The sequence below is a fragment of the Camelina sativa genome, chromosome 16 (genome assembly GCF_000633955.1).
Source record: "Camelina sativa cultivar DH55 chromosome 16, Cs, whole genome shotgun sequence".
Taxonomy (NCBI): domain Eukaryota; kingdom Viridiplantae; phylum Streptophyta; class Magnoliopsida; order Brassicales; family Brassicaceae; genus Camelina; species Camelina sativa.
Window position 1 is genome coordinate 14795604 of NC_025700.1, and position 21275 is coordinate 14816878.

The 21275-nt window shown below is 36.8% G+C and overlaps 1 protein-coding gene across 1 annotated transcript in view; it reads right to left on the reverse strand.

The window, feature by feature from the left end:
- Positions 1-3296, reverse strand: part of LOC104753670 (nucleoid-associated protein At2g24020, chloroplastic-like) — a 17753-nt gene extending 14457 nt beyond the window's left edge. The window contains exons 1-4 of the mRNA XM_010475890.2: positions 3212-3296; positions 2846-3003; positions 2658-2748; positions 2526-2563 (exon numbers count right to left, since the gene is read on the reverse strand). Coding sequence (XP_010474192.1) covers positions 2526-2563; positions 2658-2748; positions 2846-3003; positions 3212-3272 — 348 coding nt within the window. The 5' untranslated portion in view covers positions 3273-3296. The remainder of the gene's footprint in view (positions 1-2525; positions 2564-2657; positions 2749-2845; positions 3004-3211) is intronic.

The following is a 21275-nucleotide window of genomic DNA, read 5'->3' on the forward strand; positions in this document are numbered from 1 at the left end:
ACATAAAGACATGTTTTCTGCTGTGACTCAACCACAAACTATATGTGTTCTTCCCACATACAGGACAGCCCATTTTTCCCTTTACTTTGCAGCCAGCCAGATTCCCATAAGCTGGAAAATCACTTATAGTCCAAAGAAGCATTGCCTTAAGTGTAAACATCGTTTTGCTAAAAATGTCATATGTCAATTCTCCATTGCTCCACAAATGCATTAGATCCTCAATAAGAGGTTCTAAGTAGACATCAATGCTATTTCCTGGTTGATGTGGACCTGAAATCAACAAGGTAAGCATGATGTTCTCCTTTGTCATACATAGGTGAGGAGGCAAATTATAGTTCACCAGCAAGACTGGCCAAGAACTATACCTTGTATTCTTCATGTTAAACGGATTAAATCCATCTGTGGACAGTCCAAGACGGATGTTCCTTTGTTCAGCAGCAAATGATGGGTATTTATCATTCATTTGCTCCCACGTCACAGAATCTACTGGATGACGTATCTTCCCATCGTTGCTCTTATTATTGAAATGCCACCTTAAGTCCTTAGCCATTTCTTCAGACCTAAACATCCTCTTCAGACGAGGAATTATCGGAAAGTACCGTAATACTTTTTGTGGGACACCCTTCTTCACTTCACTAGTGTGCATATTGCTCTTCCATCTTGAAGCCTTACATTTGGGACAGTTGACCAGCTTCTTGTAATTCTTTATGAATAGGCAACAATCATTTATGCAGGCATGAATCTTTTGATAACCCATATCAAAAGACTTCAGAAATTTCTTCACATCATTTAGTGATGTGTGAAGTACATTACCATCCGGTAATATTTCTGACAACGTCTCAAGGAGATCATTGAAGCTTTTGTCGGACCAGCCATTCTGTGTCTTCATCCTAAACAATGTCACAATGGCTGATAGCTTGCTATGGGAAGAACAGCTTGGATATAAAGGGGTTTCTGCATCAGCTAGCTTTGCGTAGAACTCATCATCTATCTTGTCTTCCCCCTCAACAGTCTCACAATTTCTTAACGGCTCTTCATCCATAAACTCAGCAGCTTGATATAAACCACAAATCTCATCATTCCACCCATTTAATTTCTCAACGAATTCAGCCCTTGAGTTCACTTCACCATGGTGATACCAATCTTTCCCCAACTTGTAAGTCTCATCCATGCCTCTAGTTACTAGATGAGCAACCACAACACTACACAAATGACGATCTACATTTCTACAGTCAACGCATGGGCATATTACCATGCCACTATCTCCTAACTCAGCAGCCACCATCCGGACAAATTTCCAGGCACCTATTTTGTATGCTGGATCAAGTCTTCATTGTATTTGGAAGGAAGAATGACACAAACGAAGATACCTTAATGTCTATATTCATTTGTTGAAATCCTAACAGTTTGTAATCAATTACATACCTGCTAAGATGAACCCATTCTTTGTCCAGCATTTTAGTTTTTAAACAGTTGAATCTAAAACTAAGCATAAGTTTTAAACAGTTAACAAAAATCAATACAAAAATCTAAATAAAGCAGATTTGAGAAATCAAGCACATGAAGAGGACAAAAACGAGATTAAAAGTGAAATTTACTTTCGACAGATTTGAGAAATCAAGCACATGAAGAGGACACAAACATGCAATTTTCATATTCGACCAAAATCAAACTAACCTGAAATTTTAACTCAAATGTGAACAAACTTACAGATTTGTTGTTTAGGTTTTAGATTTCTCTTCTCTCAAGTTTGTCTTTGTTGTTGGACGAGCTTGACACTTCACAAAAGGAGATTTAAAGTGAAATTTAGGTTACTGATGAAGAATGAAATTGAAAAAAAAAACAATTAGCTGTCTAATTTCAGGTTATCTTCGTCTGAGAAATCGAAGAGGAGAAGATATAGCTCGACTGGAGAAATCGAAGAAGAAGATACAGACCACAAGCAACACAGAGACATAAGGAAATCGAAGACGTCGACGGCGATTGTGTCTAGGTTTTGATATTTAGAGAGAGAACCGAAGGGATGAGGACAAAAAAATATCTGAGACCTTTTATTTTTTTTGTTAAGTGTTAAAGCGGTTGAATAAATTTTTTGGCTAAGTGTTAAAGCGGTTGAATAAAATTTTGGGCCGCCAAAGTGACTTTCGCTTCCCGCTTATGCTATAAATAGGCTTAGCACTAATAAAATGCTGTAATATAATTGCTAAAATCCGAAACTATTCTTTAACAGCAGTTACATAACTAGTGCTATCAAGTGGTGCTATCGATGAGCAAATTTGTTGTAGTGTCTGGTACGTTTGTGCCATGACTCTTTCTCAAATAACTAGTTAGTCTGGATTTCTCAAAGACATAACAAAACAGTAGTAAACACCGTTCTTACATCCACCAAGAATATTTTAGGAAAACAGACCCAAATAAGAACCAAAAAAGACGGTGATGGGTCCTTGATGATAGACTGAAATTTAACTTATTGATATAAAGGCAGTTCACTCACCTATTTAGAACATAACAATATTTGCACTAACCTTGACAAGCTCGCCTTCACAATAACTATCAAATTCAGCTTTGCGAAAATGGAACAAAAGCAACATCGAAACTCAATACACATAGCAGAGAAACTCAATAAAATTTAATAGTTTGTAACTTACGTAGCTAACTCTTTTGGACACGCACAGCTTCCACTTGAACAACAATTTGAGCTTTCTTCATAGTCTCATACATATTCTGCATATTCCCAAATATCCCTGCCTAGGAAACATCACACAAGAAAAAACAGATTGAAGCAAAGGAAGTTTTCAACATAGACGAACTTCTTGAAAATAACTGAATCCAATCTAATGTATACCTTAGATTGTCCATCTTCACTGTTATTATATTTGTTTCCACCTCCGAATAGTCCATCCACACGGAGAGACCTGTAACCATTTCTTGACTTGTTCTGATTCGGCCATTTCTTAGTACTACTACTACCTCTCTGCGATTTCAAGCTCACATTTCCTAAAACTGAAACAGAAAAAACAAAATCGAATTTGTAATCCCAAAAAACACTTGTAGATACAAAATTACACTTTCAGCTCTTACACATACGAAATATAAAGTCTAATTACTAAAGATTAATCAAAATTACGATGAAACCCCAATGCACAACAGAGTACTGAAACCTAAATCAAGAGATAGAGATTAAAGTAGGGATTTTTAAGAGAGACTAAACCATGGGAGGAAGGAAAGAGCAACAATTTGGTTAAATTGGTGGTTGCAGCCATAGACGCCATTGTTTTATGAAAGAGAGAAGATGGGGTTTCTGAAATTCGAAACTCCCAACAACTCCATTCCCCAACTTCACCTCCTCACCGCCACTTGAATTCATCTTTCATGTAAATCTCTTACAATCTCTGCAGATTATTAAAAAAAAAACCATCTCTATTTCATATTTCGAGTTCGATCAAGCAAACATCCAAAAAAAAAACCCAAACTTTAACGATTTGTAAGTTGGATTTTTCTCGAGATTAGGTCTGTGGTTAAAGTCGTACGATACTGAGCAAATTGGAACCATAAAATTGAAATCCAACTATAATTAAAAACTGAAACAAAATTATAGGAAACCCGATCGCATAATCTAAAAAACCTATGAGAGAGCAGAGAAGAAGAACCCTGGGGGCGAATTAGAGAAAAACGGATCCGAAAAAATCAAAGAGATGGTGAAACAGTAAAGCATAACGAAATCGAAGAAGGGAAATCAAATGGGGAAGCTGACCTGAGAGAAGATGATGATGATGATGATGAAGAAGGGGGTTTGCTTGTGGGGATAGTGTATATCTCTCTCGCAGCAGCTCGGTAGAAGAAAGCAAATCGGCGACGGAGAAGAAGAACAAATTGAAAAATTGAAAAACGACGACGAAGAAGCAAAAAGACAAAACAAAGAGGTTTCTGATGATGTGTATTAATCATTATATTTTGATTGGTTAGCTATTTTTACTGATGTGTCAGCTTCTGCTTCATTACAAAAGCTGAGGTGTCAGTGGTGGAAAACAAGAGACTTTTATTGTATTGATACATAGCTTTATTGATGAGCTTTATTATCCATTAACCAAACACATTTCAAACCATTGTAGCAATAAATAATCATACATAGATATTGTTTCTCCATATTTTGTAAAATGACGTATTCAAGAAATACAATTTCTCCTCATTTTCTACAATTCACGAGGAGGTAACATATCCCACAAGACAAAATGGCCGAGATCACCACAAAAACCATTGAATCCATTTTCTGTTACTCACAACAAAAACAAAAAAAAAGTTCTTCTTACTAACAATACCCAAGTTGTGGAAGTAAATACTCATAGCAATATAAAAAGTGGTATTTTATAAAATAAAAATCTTAACATTGCCTTCAAATATTAATGAGATTATGACATGCGTCTATTATATCTCATATTAATATATTTAAATTTGTACCAGTGTATAAAACTAATCACAAATTCAGTTGGCAGGATACATGTAAATAATAAATCTTATTATATAAAGTATAGTTCTTAATCAGATCGTGACATGTGTCAAATATACCGATGAAATATTGACATGTATCAAAAAAATTATTATTTTTCACCAGATCGTGACATGTATCAAATATACCAATGAGATGTTGACATGTGTCAAAAATTATTATTTTGTAAAACAGCTAATTAAAATAATAACATAAAAATTATTTTTATTCAAAACAGCTAATTAAGATAATAACATTAATTCTACAATAAATTTATATCTTTATATTTTAAATTTTTTTCCTAAATCATAAAAAAAAACTGACAAAACTAATATATTTTCTATTGTACGCTATTTATATTATATGTGTTTTCTCAATTAGATTTTGACATGTATAAATGAAAAAATAATTCATTAAGCATGTATATTATTATTAATCAAGAAATAGTGAATAAAAATTATAAAAAAATATATAAGTTATGTCAAAAGAATTCTTATTTTTGAAACCTAATACGAATAGCTAATTAAGAAAATAATATTATATCTAGATAAAATTTACATGTTTATATCAAAAGCTTTAATCTTTGATTTTTTTCCTGATATAATTTTGCCAATCAAATTTGGGTATTTTATTCGTGCGGACTCTTCAATGGAAGCTATCAGATGCAATGAAATAGAATTAAAGTCTATAAAGCCCGCTAAATTAATCGAGGATGGAGACACTGATAGTCGGTGGTTGATGCATTTGGTCAAAATCTAGAGTTTTCTCTTCTAGATAATGTCAATTTTCCGGTACTGAAACAAGTGTCGCTTGACCGAGTAATTAAGAATCGATTTTGTAATTTGGGAAGTTGGAATGGTAAACTGTTTTAAAATTGGTTTCAAACCTGATTTATATGGTTTTCTATCAAATTTAGTTCGTAAACCGTTTAAATCCAGGTATATAGAGAAATATATGAGAACTTTTGATTCAAGTAAAAATAAGTTGAGAACTTACCATTCAAGAATATTTGAGATGAGTTCATAGTTCTAAGTAATTTTGGTACAATACGATACTTCATAGTTCTAAGTGATTATGACATGTATCATGTTTTGAATTGTTTATAAAGTTTCTATTTTGTATATCTGAATTATCTAAGGTTTTATGTATACCATCTTGATTGTAATTTAAAATTTTTATTTTGATTATGTTATATTAAATTTCTTTCGATTTTTCAACTTTGATTGAGTTGATCATAAAATCATTGTAATATAGTAGATAATTTTCACCAGTTGTTCATCCAAAATATATTTGGAGTAAAAAAAATTCATGGTTAAAGAAATTATGTCATAAAACAATTTAGTAATTATAAGAACTATAATTATGCGGAACAACATAAAATTTGTTTAATTTGTTTAAAAGACATTTTATAGGTGGTGATAAAGAACATATTTTAATAATAAAATAATTTAGGGTTTAAGAGCATATTTTTAATGGTGAAACATACAGTAAAATTATATGTGGTTACGACATTATATGTTGCTTTGATGAATTCTTTGCATGTAAAATATTTTGTAATAAGTTGTGAAACGTTTTTGAAATTTGACAATAGTATTATTTGTAAAGATAAGTATTTGGCAAAAGTTTTGGTGGGATATATGTTAGCTTTAAATTATTGTAATAATTGTTATAATGCATTAAAAATATAAATAAGTGTATGAAGATAAATACAACTTGTTCTTATAAGCTTGAAGTAGCTTAGAGATCAAGCTATGTATATTTAGGAGGATCTAAATATACAAATCAAATTTGTTAGTTTTACTTTCTTTAGGAGTTATTCAATGTTAGTTTTCCAAAAGTGTTTTGGAAATATGGTTTATATATAAGGAGGTGCTAAGGTGTAGCACAACATATGAGTTTTCTTGAGAGAGTTTGAGAGAATGTGTTTTTGAGAGCTTGAGAGATTTCTTAAAGGTTTTGAGTTAGTTTCCTTTGAGATTAATAAAGAGAGTTTTTCTTTATTTTTTGTTCTTATACAATCTTTAAACTTGATTTGGTATCAGAGCTTTAGGTTCGATACTTGGAGAAGAAACCGATTCAACAAGAAACCATGAGTGAATTGATTCCTGCAACTAATCCACCCAAGGAAGGAGGTCCTTTGTCGATTCAAAGTTCGATGCTGAGCAATACGAACTACACCGTCTGGGCTATGAGAATGGAGGCTACGCTTTAGGTACACAAAGTTTGGGACACCATTAACCCCGGCTCTGCTGATGAAGGAAAGAATGATCTAGCTCGATACCTTTTTTCCAATCCATACCCGAGACGTTGATACTCCAAGTCGGTAAACAGGTGAATGCAACAGCTGTGTGGGATGCAATCAAAGCAAGGAATCTTGGTGCTGAACGAGTAAGAGAAGCAAGATTACAAACTCTCATGGCAGAGTTCGATAGGCTGAAGATGAAAGAAGGTGATTCAATCGATGACTTTGTTGGGAAAATCTCTGAAATTTCGACAAAATCAGCTTCGTTGGGTGAAGAAATCGAAGAATCGAAGATAGTTAAGAAGTTTCTCAAGAGCTTGCCACAAAAGAAATACATGCATATCATCGCATCTCTTGAACAAGTTTTTGACCTGAAGACAACGAGCTTTGAAGACATCGTAGGAAGATTAAAAACCTATGAAGAAAGAGTCTACGATGAAGAAGATACACAAGAAGATCAGAGCAAACTTTTGTATGCTAACTCCTACACGCAGCCACCTCAAGACGGAGGAAGAGGTCGAGGTCAATGGCGAGGCCGCGGCAGAGGCAGAGGAAGGTTCGGTTACCAACAGAGGGATAAATCAAAAATCACGTGTTACAGATGTGATAAGCAATGACACTAGGCATCTGACTGCCCAGATTGGTTACTTAAGTTGATTAAGCTTCAAGAGACACAAGACAGTGCTGGTGAAGACACTCAAGAAGCTGAATCTCTCATGATGCATGAGGTAGTGTATCTTAACGAGAAGAATGTGAAGCCGATTGAGTTTGAGTCTCGTTCAGACAAAGATTGGTATCTAGATAATGGTGCTAGTAACCACATGACAGGAAATCGAGCTTGGTTTTGCAAAATTAATGAATCAATCACAGGAAAAGTTAAATTTGGTGATGATTTTCGAGTTGACATCAAGGGGAAGGGTTCAATTTTGTTCATAACTAGAGACGGAGAAAAGAAACTACTAGCAGATGTCTATTTACATACCAGATCTCAAAAGCAACATCATAAGCTTAGGTCAAGCTATTGAGTCAGGGTGTGATGTTAGGATGAGAGAAGACCATCTCACTCTTCATGATCGTGAAGGAATTTTACAGGTAAAGGCTAAGCGATCACGTAATAGGTTGTACAAGGTTGCTATGGAGATCGAGAACAAGAAGTGTCTTCAAATCCAAACGATAAGTGGGTCAACTTTGTGGCATGGTCGGTTGGGACACATTAGTTTTGAGACTATGAAAGCAATGGTGGCCAAGGACTTAGTCATTGGAATTTCTAGTGTGCCGATCAGAAACGAAGCTTGCGTATCTTGTTTACTTGGGAAGCCGACAAGACAAACTTTTCCTAAGGCAACATCTTATCGCGCATCCCAAGCTTTGGAACTCATCCATGGTGATCTTTGTGGACCTATCTCACCTTCCACAGCTACACAGAAGAGATACATATTTGTGCTAATAGATGATCACTCTCGTTATATGTGGACAATACTTTTAAGAGAGAAGAGTGAGGCGTTTGAAAAGTTTAAGTGCTTCAAGAAATCGGTTGAACAAGAAAGTGGAACCAACATCAAGACGTTAAGAACCAATAGAGGAGGAGAATTTATGTCTCAAGAATTTCAACTATTTTGCGAGAGAGAAGGAACTCTTAGACATCTAACTGCTCCATACACACCACAGCATAACGAAGTTGTTGAGAGAAGGAATAGAACTTTGTTGGAGATGACAAGAAGCATTTTAAAACACATGAACATGCCTAATTACTTATGGGGGGAGGCAGTGAGGCATTCAACCTATCTCATAAACAGAGTAGGAACAAGATCCTTGAACAATCAAACACCGTATGAAGCACTCAAAGGAAGAAAACCGAATGTGGAACATCTAAGAGTCTTTGGATGTGTAGGGTATGCAAAGTTTGAAGCACCACACCTGAAAAAATTGGATGATAGGTCAAAACCGCTTGTATATCTCGGAACAGAGCCTGGTTCTAAGAGTCGGTTCTAAGGCTTACCGACTCTTAGACCCAACAGCTCGTAAAATCGTGGTGAGTAGAGACGTGTTCTTCGACGAAAAAAATGATGGAATTGGAGCACAACAAATTCTGAGACTCGTGAAGAACCAGGAGAGTTCACAATCAGCTTTGAAGAATATGGGAACAATGGAATCAGAGATAACAATGGAAGAACAGAGGAAAAAAGAGCAGATAATGAAGAAGAAGATATCGAGGAAGAAGACCCGCTGCCTAAACCAATTCCACTCGATCTAAGTTCTCCTGAACCAGCAAACCAAATGTCCAAACTGGTGTTACGTCGATCCACACGACATAGTGCAAGACCAGGTTATTTAAACGATTACATACTCTTTGCAAAAATTGATGTTGAACATCTTTTATTATCCATTAACGACGAGCCCTAGGATTTCAAAGAAGCAAATGAACTTAAAGAGTGGAGAGATGCATGTGAAGAGGAAATCTCATCGATATTCAAGAACAGAACCTGGACCTTAGTTGATCCTCTTGTTGGTGTGAAGTCAATCGGTTTGAAGTGGGTGTTTAAAATTAAACGCAATTCTGATGGATCCATAAACAAGTACAAATCAAGACTTGTGGCAAAAGGCTATATAAAAAGACATGGAGTAGACTTTCATGAGGTATTCGCTCCGGTTGCTCGCATCGAAACAATCCGACTCATTCTCGCCTTAGCCGCAACAAACAAATGGGAAGTTCATCACCTTAATGTAAAAACTGCTTTCTTACATGGAGAATTGAAAGAGGATGTTTATGTGTGCCAAACTGAGGGTTTTTTGACAAAAGGAAGTGAGGGAAAAGTGTATAAACTACACAAAGCTCTCTATGGATTAAGACAAGCTCCTCGGACATGGAACACAAAGTTAAACTCGATTCTCAGAGGATTAAACTTTGAAAGATGCTCTAAAGAGCCATCATTGTACAGAAAGCAGGTGGGGCAAAGTCTTCTTGTAGTAGTGTTTTACGTCGACGATTTGCTTGTTACGGGTACGGATTTAAGTGCGATACTTGAGTTCAAGAAAGGTATGGCTGAAAATTTTGAGATGAGTGACTTAGGCAAACTCACATATTATCTTGGCATTGAGGTATTTCAAGGAAGCAATGGGATTATGTTAAGCCAAGAACGTTATGCGATGAAGATTCTGGAAAAAGCTGGAATGAGTGAGTGTAATGCGGTCTGTACTCCAATTATCTCTGGTTTGGAATTGTCAAAAGCTGAAACAGAGGATCGTATTGATGAGAAGGATTACAGGAGGAAAATCGGGTGTCTTCGATACCTACTTCATACTTGACCTGATCTTTCGTTTAGTGTGGGTGTGTTAAGTAGGTACATGCACGCACCAAGAGAATCACATGGGGTGGCACTAAAGATGGTCTTGAGATATCTCCAAGGTACACGTAGTCACGGTCTGTTGTTTAGGCAAGGAGCTAAGCTAGGTTTGGTAGGCTATAGTGGTAGTAGCCATTGTGTGGACAAAGATGATGGAGAGAGTACGAGTGGACACATTTTTTATCTTAATGAATGTCCGATCACTTGGAACTCACAAAAGCAACAAGTCTTGGCACTATCTTCTTGTGAGGCTGAATTCATGGCAGCTACCGAGGCCGCCAAACAAGCCATTTGGCTACAAGAGCTTCTTGCAGAGATCATCGGGAATGCATGTGTGAAGGTCATGGTAAGAGTTGATAACAAGTCCGCTATTGCTCTTACCAAGAATCCAGTTTTTCACGGACGTAGCAAACACATCCATCGGAGATTTCATTTCATTGAGAGTGTGTGGAGAATGAACAAATTGAAATTGAACACGTTCCGGGTATTGAGCAAAATGCTAACATTTTGACTAAAGCACTTGGGAGGATTAAGTTCAAAGAGATGAGAGATCTTATTGGAGTTCAAGAAGTTTCAAAAGAAGACTTCAAGCTAAAGGGGAAAATATTGTTATAAGCTTGAAGTAGCTTAGAGATCAAGCTAAGTATATTTAGGAGGATCTAAATATACAAATCAAATTTGTTAGTTTTACTTTCTTTAGGAGTTATCTAAAGTTAGTTTTCCAGAAGTGTTTTGGAAATATGGTTTATATATAAGGAGGTGCTAAGGTGTAGCACAACTTATGAGTTTTCTTGAGAGAGTTTGAGAGATTGTGTTTTGAGAGCTTGAGAGATTTCTAAAAGGTTTTGAGTTAGTTTCCTTTGAGATTAATAAAGAGAGTTTTCTTTGTTTTGTGTTCTTATACAATCTTTAAACTTGACAACTATGATTTTGGTGGGATAAAATTTAGCTTTAGATTATTGTAATAATTGTTATAATATATTAAAAATAGAAAAATATGAAAATATAAATAAGTGTATGAAGGTAAATATAAATATGATTTTTTCTCTAACTAAAATTATTTATATATTTACTTCAAGAAATAAAATTTCTTTTTATATTTTTAAAAATTATTTAAGGTTTAAGATTTATTTTCTTCAACGATTTTATTACCCGCATTTCGTGTGGGCTATTACCTAGTTAAATATATGTCACTAGATTGTAGATATACCTGAATAGTTTGTAGTTAAGCATTCCAGACGTCGTCGTGCCTCTACCGTAGAAAGTGTGACAAACACTTTTATCTTGGATTAGGGTATCGGCGTGAATATGTATATTGTCAAAAGTCATTGTGCTTCTTTATATATTAGGTTCAGTAGGGTAACCTAACACAGTTAACACAACAATATATGCGACCGACTTCTATAATAAGAAGAGACAAATCTCATAAAATAACATTATTTTATGTATATCTTATATACATCGCAGCAACGAGAGGAGAAGACGGAACCTAAAAGGGACAAGACAACATCATCCGTTATGCTTGTGAATATGCAACCAAAATACACATAAACTAGATTAAGAGCACGGATTGAAATTTCTTTTATTTATATTGTAATTTTTATATAAGATATAATTTATGTGATTGTTTTTTAAAAGTTGTTGTGAATAAAACATTATGCAATAAAATCATATGCTAAATACGAGGACTTGTAATATTTTTTGAGATTTTGTTGTTAGTATAATTGAAAATCACTCTTAATCCGCGGAAGAATGATTAATTTTGAGATTTTGTTGCCTATATATGGTTAATTAAATATGATGTGGAGATTTTATTTTATTTTTTTGGAATATCCTTTTTAAGATGATTTGAAATCGAGATTTAACTAATGGTTACAACCAATATAACCTATAACCTATCAAATAATTAATCTTATAACCTATATTATATAGTCTACAAAAAAAGTTGTGTACTTCCGTTTTATTATATAGGGGATAGATAGTGAGACAAACAGAACATACTGTATATACATATATTTTGATAGTTTTATATAATTATGATTTTCTATTTATTGATGAGACCATATTTTTATAAAGGATTTTTCAAAAATATTTTTATCTTATTATTTTATCAAATTGTGTTTAAAATTACACTAACCCTATTTCTAGTGCGCACTAGAGAAATTGATTTAATTTATATTAATTTATAGCGATTATTAATTTACTGAATATGATTTTATTGAGGTTCTACTGCACACTAGAGAAATTTGATTATATAACTACGTTTTTTTGCTACAGAAAGTTAATAACAAATGTTAACTACAAAAAGTTACGAATTAGTGACGAATTATTAGATAATAGGTTTTGTTGCAAATTAGTAACTAAACGTAGCTAGATAATGACAAATAGATACCAAGGTAATCTTGTAGCAAATTTACTACAAATTTAGGGGGGAAATATGTTGTAGCCCTGGTGCACACAAGAGAAATCGTCACAGATTGTAGTAAATAATTTATAAAATAAATGTAAATTATAAAAATAAAATAACTTATGGCCTCTCCATATCTCCTTCTCATTCATAGCTTTCTTTTTTCTCTCCTCTTCTTTCTTTGTAAGCCTTTTGACCTGGTTTCTTGCAATTTGTACAAGTTACAATTTTTCCTTCCCTTGTAGCCTTGGACGGATTGATTGATGATTCACCTGGTTCTTTGATCCTAGCATACTTCTTAGGGCGCCCACCCTTTTTTTTTTTGTCAGGCACTTCAATAGATCCTTTGTCTGTTCCAATCCACAATCTTTCTCCATTTACATGTTGTATGTTGCCTTTGCAGTTGGCTTGCCAAACAGCTGTCAGAAAATGTCTATCGGCATAGCTACAAAGGAAAAGGATAAACAACACTTGGTCAGTCTTCTGGTTAAAAAAAGTATAAATTTAAAGGGTAATTAACAAAACTTACTCTCCTAGATCATGATTGTTCTCGGTTATGACATACATTACATGGGGACAAAGTATGCCTGTGAGATTCCATTGGTTACAAGCACAACTCCTATGAAGAAGATTGACCACAAAGCTACCACTTCCTTCTAACACCTCATAGACATTCTAACTACTTTTGAGAAATGAACATACCTCGCATGTTTACAATTGGCTTCAACGATTGCCACTATGTGAGGTGGGAACTTAGTTTGACATTTCCCAGTCTTATCACGTCTCTTTGATATACGCTTCATGGCTTTCCTCCTAACATCCTCAAGCATATTTATAACTGGCTTCTTCCTTGCGTCTTTGATTGTTCTGTTGAAACTCTCAGATAAATTATTGCAAACTTCCTCACAACTAGAATGCCCACTAAAGAAGGCTCTTCACCACGTATGCGGTTCTGTTTTCATCAAATCATCATGTACAGCTTCATCATAAGCTTTCAAAGCTCTCATATTAAACCGGTAATCTCCTTCTACTAGATTATATGCAATAGCCCAAAAATAACCTTCATTAGAGTAGTCACCATGTGACTTCCTCCAATTCGCATATATGTGTCGAGCACAATGTCTATGCTCTATATTAGGAAGCAAGTCACAAACAGCATTAAGTAACCCCTTCTGCTTATCGGATATCACCGTCAAACCACTACCTAAACCCAAATCTAAATCCTTCTTTAGATTCTTAACAAACCACACCCATTAGTCATTGTCCTCCACTCTAACTATTGCCCAAGAAATAGGATAAATTTTGTTATCTGCATCTCTCCCAACAGTCGCCAGATTCTCACCCTTCAATTCCCATTTCAAGAATGACCCATCAAGTCCAATGATAGGCCGACATCAACTCTTCCATGTTCTTCTTAAAGCATCAAAACAAATGTAAAACTTTTCAAACTGTTGCTTACTAGACGCTTGAGGGATGGTCACGATCTATGTGTGTGTATCCAGATTTGACCTCTTCAGTTCAGCCTCATAATCCCAGAGTCTCGCAAACTGTTCTTTTTGGGTTGCTATCACCATATCTAATGTCATTCTTCTTGCCTTTTGGCATATCCACTTAGATACTGAGAGTGTGTACCTCATCATTATCTCATATTTGATGTCAGTCCACCTCAATCCCGCTCTTCGTCTTGCTTCATCTCTAAACACCCTTGCAATAACCTCTTGTTTCAACATCTTAGCTTTCCCACTCTAACCATGGTTATGAGTATTGACATAGGTTTGAACTATCCATTTACTTGTGCGCTTATGAGCAGAGTAGTATATCTTCCAATTGAAATTCTCATGGCTACATATAGAGGCCAGCTTTGATGAACCCCATCTACATAGCTTCACATCGTAGTTATTCTTCAACACATACCGCAAAAATTGATCCTTGAACACTTCTCCATTATGAAATTTCTGCAATAACCACAAACAAGGTTCTTTATCCTTGGTATATTTATCTCTTGTATTCACTCTTTCCTCTTTGTCATATGCATCCCATTCATCGCCTGTGTCCATCACATGATCTGGATGCTCAGCATCAAAACATTGCCTCTCAAATTCATCTTCATCTACAACTCCTTCCTCAACTTCATCTGCTGCTTCATCAACACATGCTGCTTCATCCCCAAGTTGGCTTCCATTGTTAATTTCTTCAAAGAATGCTGAAAACCGAGGATCATCATGTCTTCCTTCCTCTACTAGATCAACTTCATCATCTTGTAATACTTGTTCCTCTAGAGTATTTTTTTTTTAATGCAATTGTAGTTATAAAAATCTAAACATAAAAATAAAATAAAAGTGAAACATGAATTTCTAAGAAACAAATATTACAAATATTTATTATTAAATTTCAGTTAAAAAAAAATTATTTACTCAACTCAACTTAAAAATTTTGATCTAAAACGAAGATATGGCCAGCGTCACACTTATTTTTGGGAAAACAATGCTACAATTGCATTGTCACAAAATATATAAAAAATGATATCTAAACCGTTAAAAAAATGACATGTGATTTGTGTAGCATATCTCAGAATGCATATTATCAACAGGAGCTACAATTCTATATCATGATGAAAATATATATATAGAACAAGAATGAGATATTATCAATTTTATCAAATGCTTTTAACCCAAAATTGTCTGAAACAATATGTTTAAATTACACTCTCTTTTTTTTGAGAAGACAAACCTGAGGCTGCATCAATAAATTAACATCTGAAAATAACATATGAGGTTTTAGAAAATATGTAACTTGTATTAGTGAACCGATATTCGTTGACGGGTTTAACCGTTTCACCATCTAAGCATTCCTGACTTGATTGGGAATTCTATTATGGTAGGTGATGTACCTGGACAACCCCGTTGTAGCGACATAACACTAAAAATGTTCATAAAACTTTGTATATTTGCATTTAATGTGGAATATCGATTTGTTTAAATGATCTCTATAATTAGGATCGACATTCCACGTTAGAACTTTTGAAAGTATGTTTTCATGGGACATGAATATGGAATAAACTATTCTAAGGATAAAATGTCAGAAGATTGTCGACAATATTGTTTACTCTTCTGGTGAGGTTCTTAAGTCACTTTTTTGTGACACTAGACAATATATGCTATATATAGATTAGTAAAATCAGTATGGCATTTATATAGATTTGTCTTTTAATTTTTAAATGATTATATTTATATTTAATGATTTTCATGAATAAAAATTTTAAACTAAAAAATCGCGCAAATAGATATAACAAAAAAAACATTATCTTCAACAATATATATATATATATATATTACTTAGTAAAGTAAATTTAATGTTTATCTAGATCTATACACAAAAGATTAAAATATTATATTTGAGCTCAAGAATTTATATTGATAGAAAATATTTTAAATGTATAAATTTTAGTTATAAAATAAAGAAGGGAATGGATAGAAAGAGATAGAAGTATGCAAAAGTACGTGTCCATACATATTAATAGAAAATCTGGCTTTATTCTACTAAAATTATAATCATTATTTTTTACCAAATTTTTCATACATATACTTTTTATTAGGATTTTAACGATATATGCCATATTTTGTAAAACTTTCCAAAAGTGCCAAATTGTTTTCTGTTTTTCAAAAATATCACATTTGGCATTTATGGCATAAGTATTTTGTCACATTTATCCTGCCAATGATAATTGTTGTCTACTGAGTTGATTGTCCACTAAGTAGACATCTTGTCAAGGTAGTTTCGTACGAATTATTGTCAATACATAATAGAAACAAACATAGTTATATGGTAGTTTTTTGCCGGCTTTTTTGGTTTCATCCCCGCTGGCTTTTTTGGTTTCATCCCGGCCGGAGCTTTGTTGGCTATTGATTCTTCTTATGCATCGTGGTTTCGTCTTTTTGAGATCTAATGATTGCATTGTGATTTTACCTTCTTTAGAGTTGCGGCCAATTTTTAGCTGATCTAGAACAATGCCCACATTATAATGCTAGTTTTTTGACGATTTGTGTCGTAAAGTGATATGTATATATTTTACATTCTTTTATATTGCAATTGTCATTCATTTTACTCTCTTAACTCATTATTCTGCATTGATTTAGTCTCTTTGCATAATATGCATGTCTAGATAATTTTTGCATTGGTCTTGCATGCATCTTGCATATTGGAGTTGTTTCAGGTGTTTAGGAGATGTGAAAAGCCTCAAAAGCAAGCAAGTAGCAGGACAACAGTGCAGCAACTCGACTTGTAGTTGTGCATGACTAGCGACTCGACCTGACTTAGACGTCCTTCCACCTCTTTGATCGAGTCAAATGAAAATCTTTCGGTTGAATTCAGCTTCTGACATGTTCTTTATAGTTGTAGGGAATTGAGTTATCTTTCCACTTCCGGTCATTTCAAGTCAATCTGAGACGTGGTTCAAGATTTATCACCGTTTTAGTGGATGAATATACACCAAGATTTTCGACTTGACCGGCGCTCCCGGTAAAGACGATGTTCCACTCGACCGAGGCTTTCGGGAGAGACGATGTTCAACTCGACCGATGCTTCCGGAAGAGATGACATTCCACTCGACCAACCATGCAACTTGGACGCGCTCCCAGGAAGAAGCATCAACATCCACTCGATCAACCATTGCAAACATGCGACTCCAGATATGCGACTCGACCGATGCTCCTGTGAGAGATGACATGCGACTCGACCAAGCATGCCTAGAAGAGATGACATTCTACTCAACCCATCACACATAGAATGGATGTCATCCCACTCGACCCACCATGCCTGGAAGGGATGACATTCGACTCGACCGACCATGCTAGACATGCGACTAGAACGACCTGTCTCGCACTCTTCAGAAGATTCCTGAACCGCCTCTCTATCTTGCCGTCTTATGTTTTAGGGTTTTCCATGTTTTGCTATAAATACTCTTTTAAGTCTTTACCCAAGACAAAACTGCTTTTTACCTTAAGGTTTATCTGTAGCCACCTAAAACGTTTTATGATTTTGTAATCCAGATATCTTTGAATTTATTTAGTTTTGCATTTGATTTCTTCTACAAAGTTGTCATCTCATTTTTATCTATCTGATTATGCTTGATTTAATGTTTCCTGTGTTTGTATTCTTGGTGATGTTGATTTATGGATCTGAGTAGTGTTAGAGTTCTTGAGGATGTGATAGATTAGGTAGAGAATCTTAGTATATAGGGTGTTTAAGCTTAGATTTGTATAATTACCTTCTAGATTAGAGTTAGACATACTAGTTTCTCTCTGATCAATTGGAACTAGGTCTTAGACATTTCCACACTCAAACAGTGTTTATTGAAATAGTGCCAGAGATTTACATTCTTAGCCTAAGAAATTAGGTGTCTAGGGTGTTTGTTGACGTGAATGAACTTGTTTGTCATGCCTGCTTGATCATGTTTCCCTAGCGAGAGCTATGTTTGGAAGTGTTTGAGTCTGAGTAGTTTCTGCCAAGAGATTGGATTAGCTAAGTAGTGACGTTCTGTAACATCCGCGAACTAGAATTTGCATTTTTGGTATGAGTGTCGATCGACACAATGGGTGTGTCAATCGACACCATCATTTCCAATTTCGATTGGTTTGTTTTAATTGCTGTTTGGTTCGGTTTGGTCTAATTGGAAACCCCTAAACCAAGTATTTAAGTGAGAGTGACGAATTAGGGGTTTAGGTTTTTGTCTTTTGTCGCCGTTGTGTGAGAAAAGAGAGAAAAAGAGAGAAAAGGAGAGAAAGTGTTGGAGAGCCTATGAGAGTGTTCTTGAGAGACTTTTGTCATGTTATTGGTTTTTTTGGAGAGATTTGTGGCTGTGGAAGGGAGAGTTGTTATTGGGAACGAAGGAGAAGCTTCCTAAGGTGTTGGTTCCATCGTTTCTTATTCAAATCTTCCTGTAAAAGAGGTGAGTGCTTGACCATGGCTGATTTAAGCCTGAGATCTCTTTTGTTTGGTTGTTCTTTGTCTATTTGTGGTGTTTGCTTACTTGGGTTTGTTGTTTTGGTGATTCCCATAGGTTCCTGAGGCGATTGGGAGAGTTTGAGACGGTTTCGTAGTGATTTGGAATGGAGGTTTGACGTTCGGATTCGTGCAGATCACGTCTGCAGAGTCAGTGTCGATCGACACTAGTGTGGTGTCAGTCGACACCAGGTTGTGTTAGCATCGATCGACACCAATCTGGTGTCGGTCGACACCACTTTTAACCATTTTTGAGTTGCTTGTTTGATGTGTTGATTGTGTTTGTTGGTTCAACTTAACAATATAATCTCAGTTGCTTGTGTGTATAGCCCAGTAGATGGGAGGATGGTCTCACTGTGTATTTTTAATAATACTCATGCATCTCAATATGTGTTTGTGGTGTAGATAAAGGCAAGTGTGATCGTGGAATCAGGGCGATGAGGAGGAGGATGTTCTAGAGGCTTGAATGATTGTGGTCTAGCTATCGTTAGGTTGCTAGTGTTGAGTTGATAGAACATTGTAGGATGTTGGAACTTGGTTATTGCATTATTGGTTTAATGGAATTGTTTTGTTATCCGCTGTTGTGATTGTTGCTAGGTTGTTAGTGGGTATGGGACCACTAGTGAATTAATATTTTTTAAAAAAAAAAAAAAACCGGAACGGTTGTTTCATTTTGGTATCAGAGCCTTTACGGTTCTAGGACTAGGGTTCACTGTGCTTTTACTATTGTTGTTTGGGATTTCATGCTAGAGTTGATTATGTGATTTAGTCAATTGTGTTTGGCATGAGGTCCTAGAACATCCCCCTCGAGCCTATTTCGTGATTCCACGGTGAGTTGTGTTCTTGTGTGATTAGAATTATTTGTTGTTTAGCCTTCTGTTCTTGGTGATACAGATGGTTAGAGGTGAGGTTGCTGTTGGTCATGGCCATGGTCGTGGTCGTGGACGTGGTCGTGGTCGTGGTCGGGGACGAGGTCAGGTTCCCGAGACCAGTGAGAGTGTGATCCAGAGCATGGCTAGTGAGGAGTTAGCGGAGTCTCAGGTTCATCCTAGTGTGTCTGGAGACCAGGCTGGTTTAGGTGACGGCAGGGCGGATGGGCCTGGTGTCGGTCACTGTGTTGCCTCGGGTGTGAGGGTTGCAGCAGAGGGTGCTCCAGGCAATGAGGATGTCTTGGTGGGCTTGCTAACTCAGGTTTTGGCGCGGCTTCCAGCAGCGGTGCCGCCAGTGGCTGGTGGGCAGGTTCCAGTAGTGCCGCCAGTGGTTGGTGGGCAGGTTCCAGCGGTGCAGTCGGTGGAGGGTTTGCAGGCAGGTGTGCAGCCGGGGGCCGAGATAGTGGACGCTCAGTATGTGCAGATGATGGTGCAGCTGCAGCGAGTGGGAGCGGGGTCTTTCTCGGGAGGTACGGATCTGAGTGTAGCGGATGAGGGGAGGGAGCGGATGGATTATCTTTTCCGGTCGCTTCGATGTCCCGACCAGTTTAGGGTGGATTTGGCAGTGCACTACTTGTCAGGTGATGCACGTGTGTGGTTGAGGTCGGTGACAGCACGGAGGGTGCAGCGGGATATGACTTGGGTGGATTTTGTGAGGGAGTTTAACTCCAAGTATTTTCCACAGGAGGCACTTGATCGCATGGAGGCATGGTTCTTGGGGTTGACTCAGGGGGACTGTACGGTGCGGGAGCTGGATGCTGAGTTCAGACGGCTTGTGGGGTATGCAGGCCGGGCTTGGGAGCCAGAATCGGCTCAGGTGCGGAGGTTCTTATTGGCTATGCCGGATGATCTGAGGATTCGGTGTAGAGTGATGAGCTATGCTACGAGAGCGGAGCTGGTTGAGGTTGCAGCTGGGCTAGAGGACGACTTGAGGTCCAAGCGGTAGTCTTTGGCTAGAGCGGGTTGATGGATTGGATTGTGGAATCTTATTTTTCTTATGTATTTTCGTTGGGGTTGAAATGATTATGACATTTTTGAGATTAATAAGATGAGTACTTTTCTTTATGTTTGACTGTTGTTGTCATGGGAAAAAGAGAAATAGCTCGGGTTTCTANCTTTTGTCTTGTTCTTGGTGTTTGTGGAGAGATCTGTGGCTGTGGAAGGGAGAGCTGTTATTGGGAACGAAGGAGAAGCTTCCTAAGGTGTTGGTTCCACCGTTTCTTATTCAAATCTTCCTGTAAAAGAGGTGAGTGCTTGACCATGGCTGATCTAAGCCTGAGATCTCTTGTGTTTNTACTTTGTGGCCGGAGAGTGGGAGTGGTATGTTGCTTCGGATGACGATTCGAGAGCGCGCTTTAGGGTGACGACCCAAGATTTTTGAGACTCCCTAGATACCGTAGCTGTGAGCCGCGGCTTGGCAGTGAGCCGGTATGTCTCGAGGTTTGTGACCCGAGAGCAGGGGGAGTGGGTGTGAGCGACTCCCTGGATACCGTAGCTGTAGGAGGTGGCCTGGCAGTGAGCCGGTATGTCTCGAGGGTTGTGACCCGAGAGCGGAGGGAGCGTGTGTGTGTGACTTCCTGGATGTCGTAGCTTAAGGCGGTTGGCCTGATAGTGAGCCGGCATGATTCATTGGTTGCAACCACGGACGGGGGAAGCACTGAGTTGCAAGGAAATAGGGTCTTGGATGTGAGTATATTGACTAGAGGGAGACCTCGGGGTTTAGTCGGAGGTGTGCGGGCTGTTGCGACAGTTGCACAGGAAACCTNCCTTGGGTTTGTTGTTTTGGTGATTCCCATAGGTTCCTGAGGCGATTGGGAGAGTTTGAGACGGTATCGTAGTGATTTGGAATGGAGGTTCGACGTTCGGA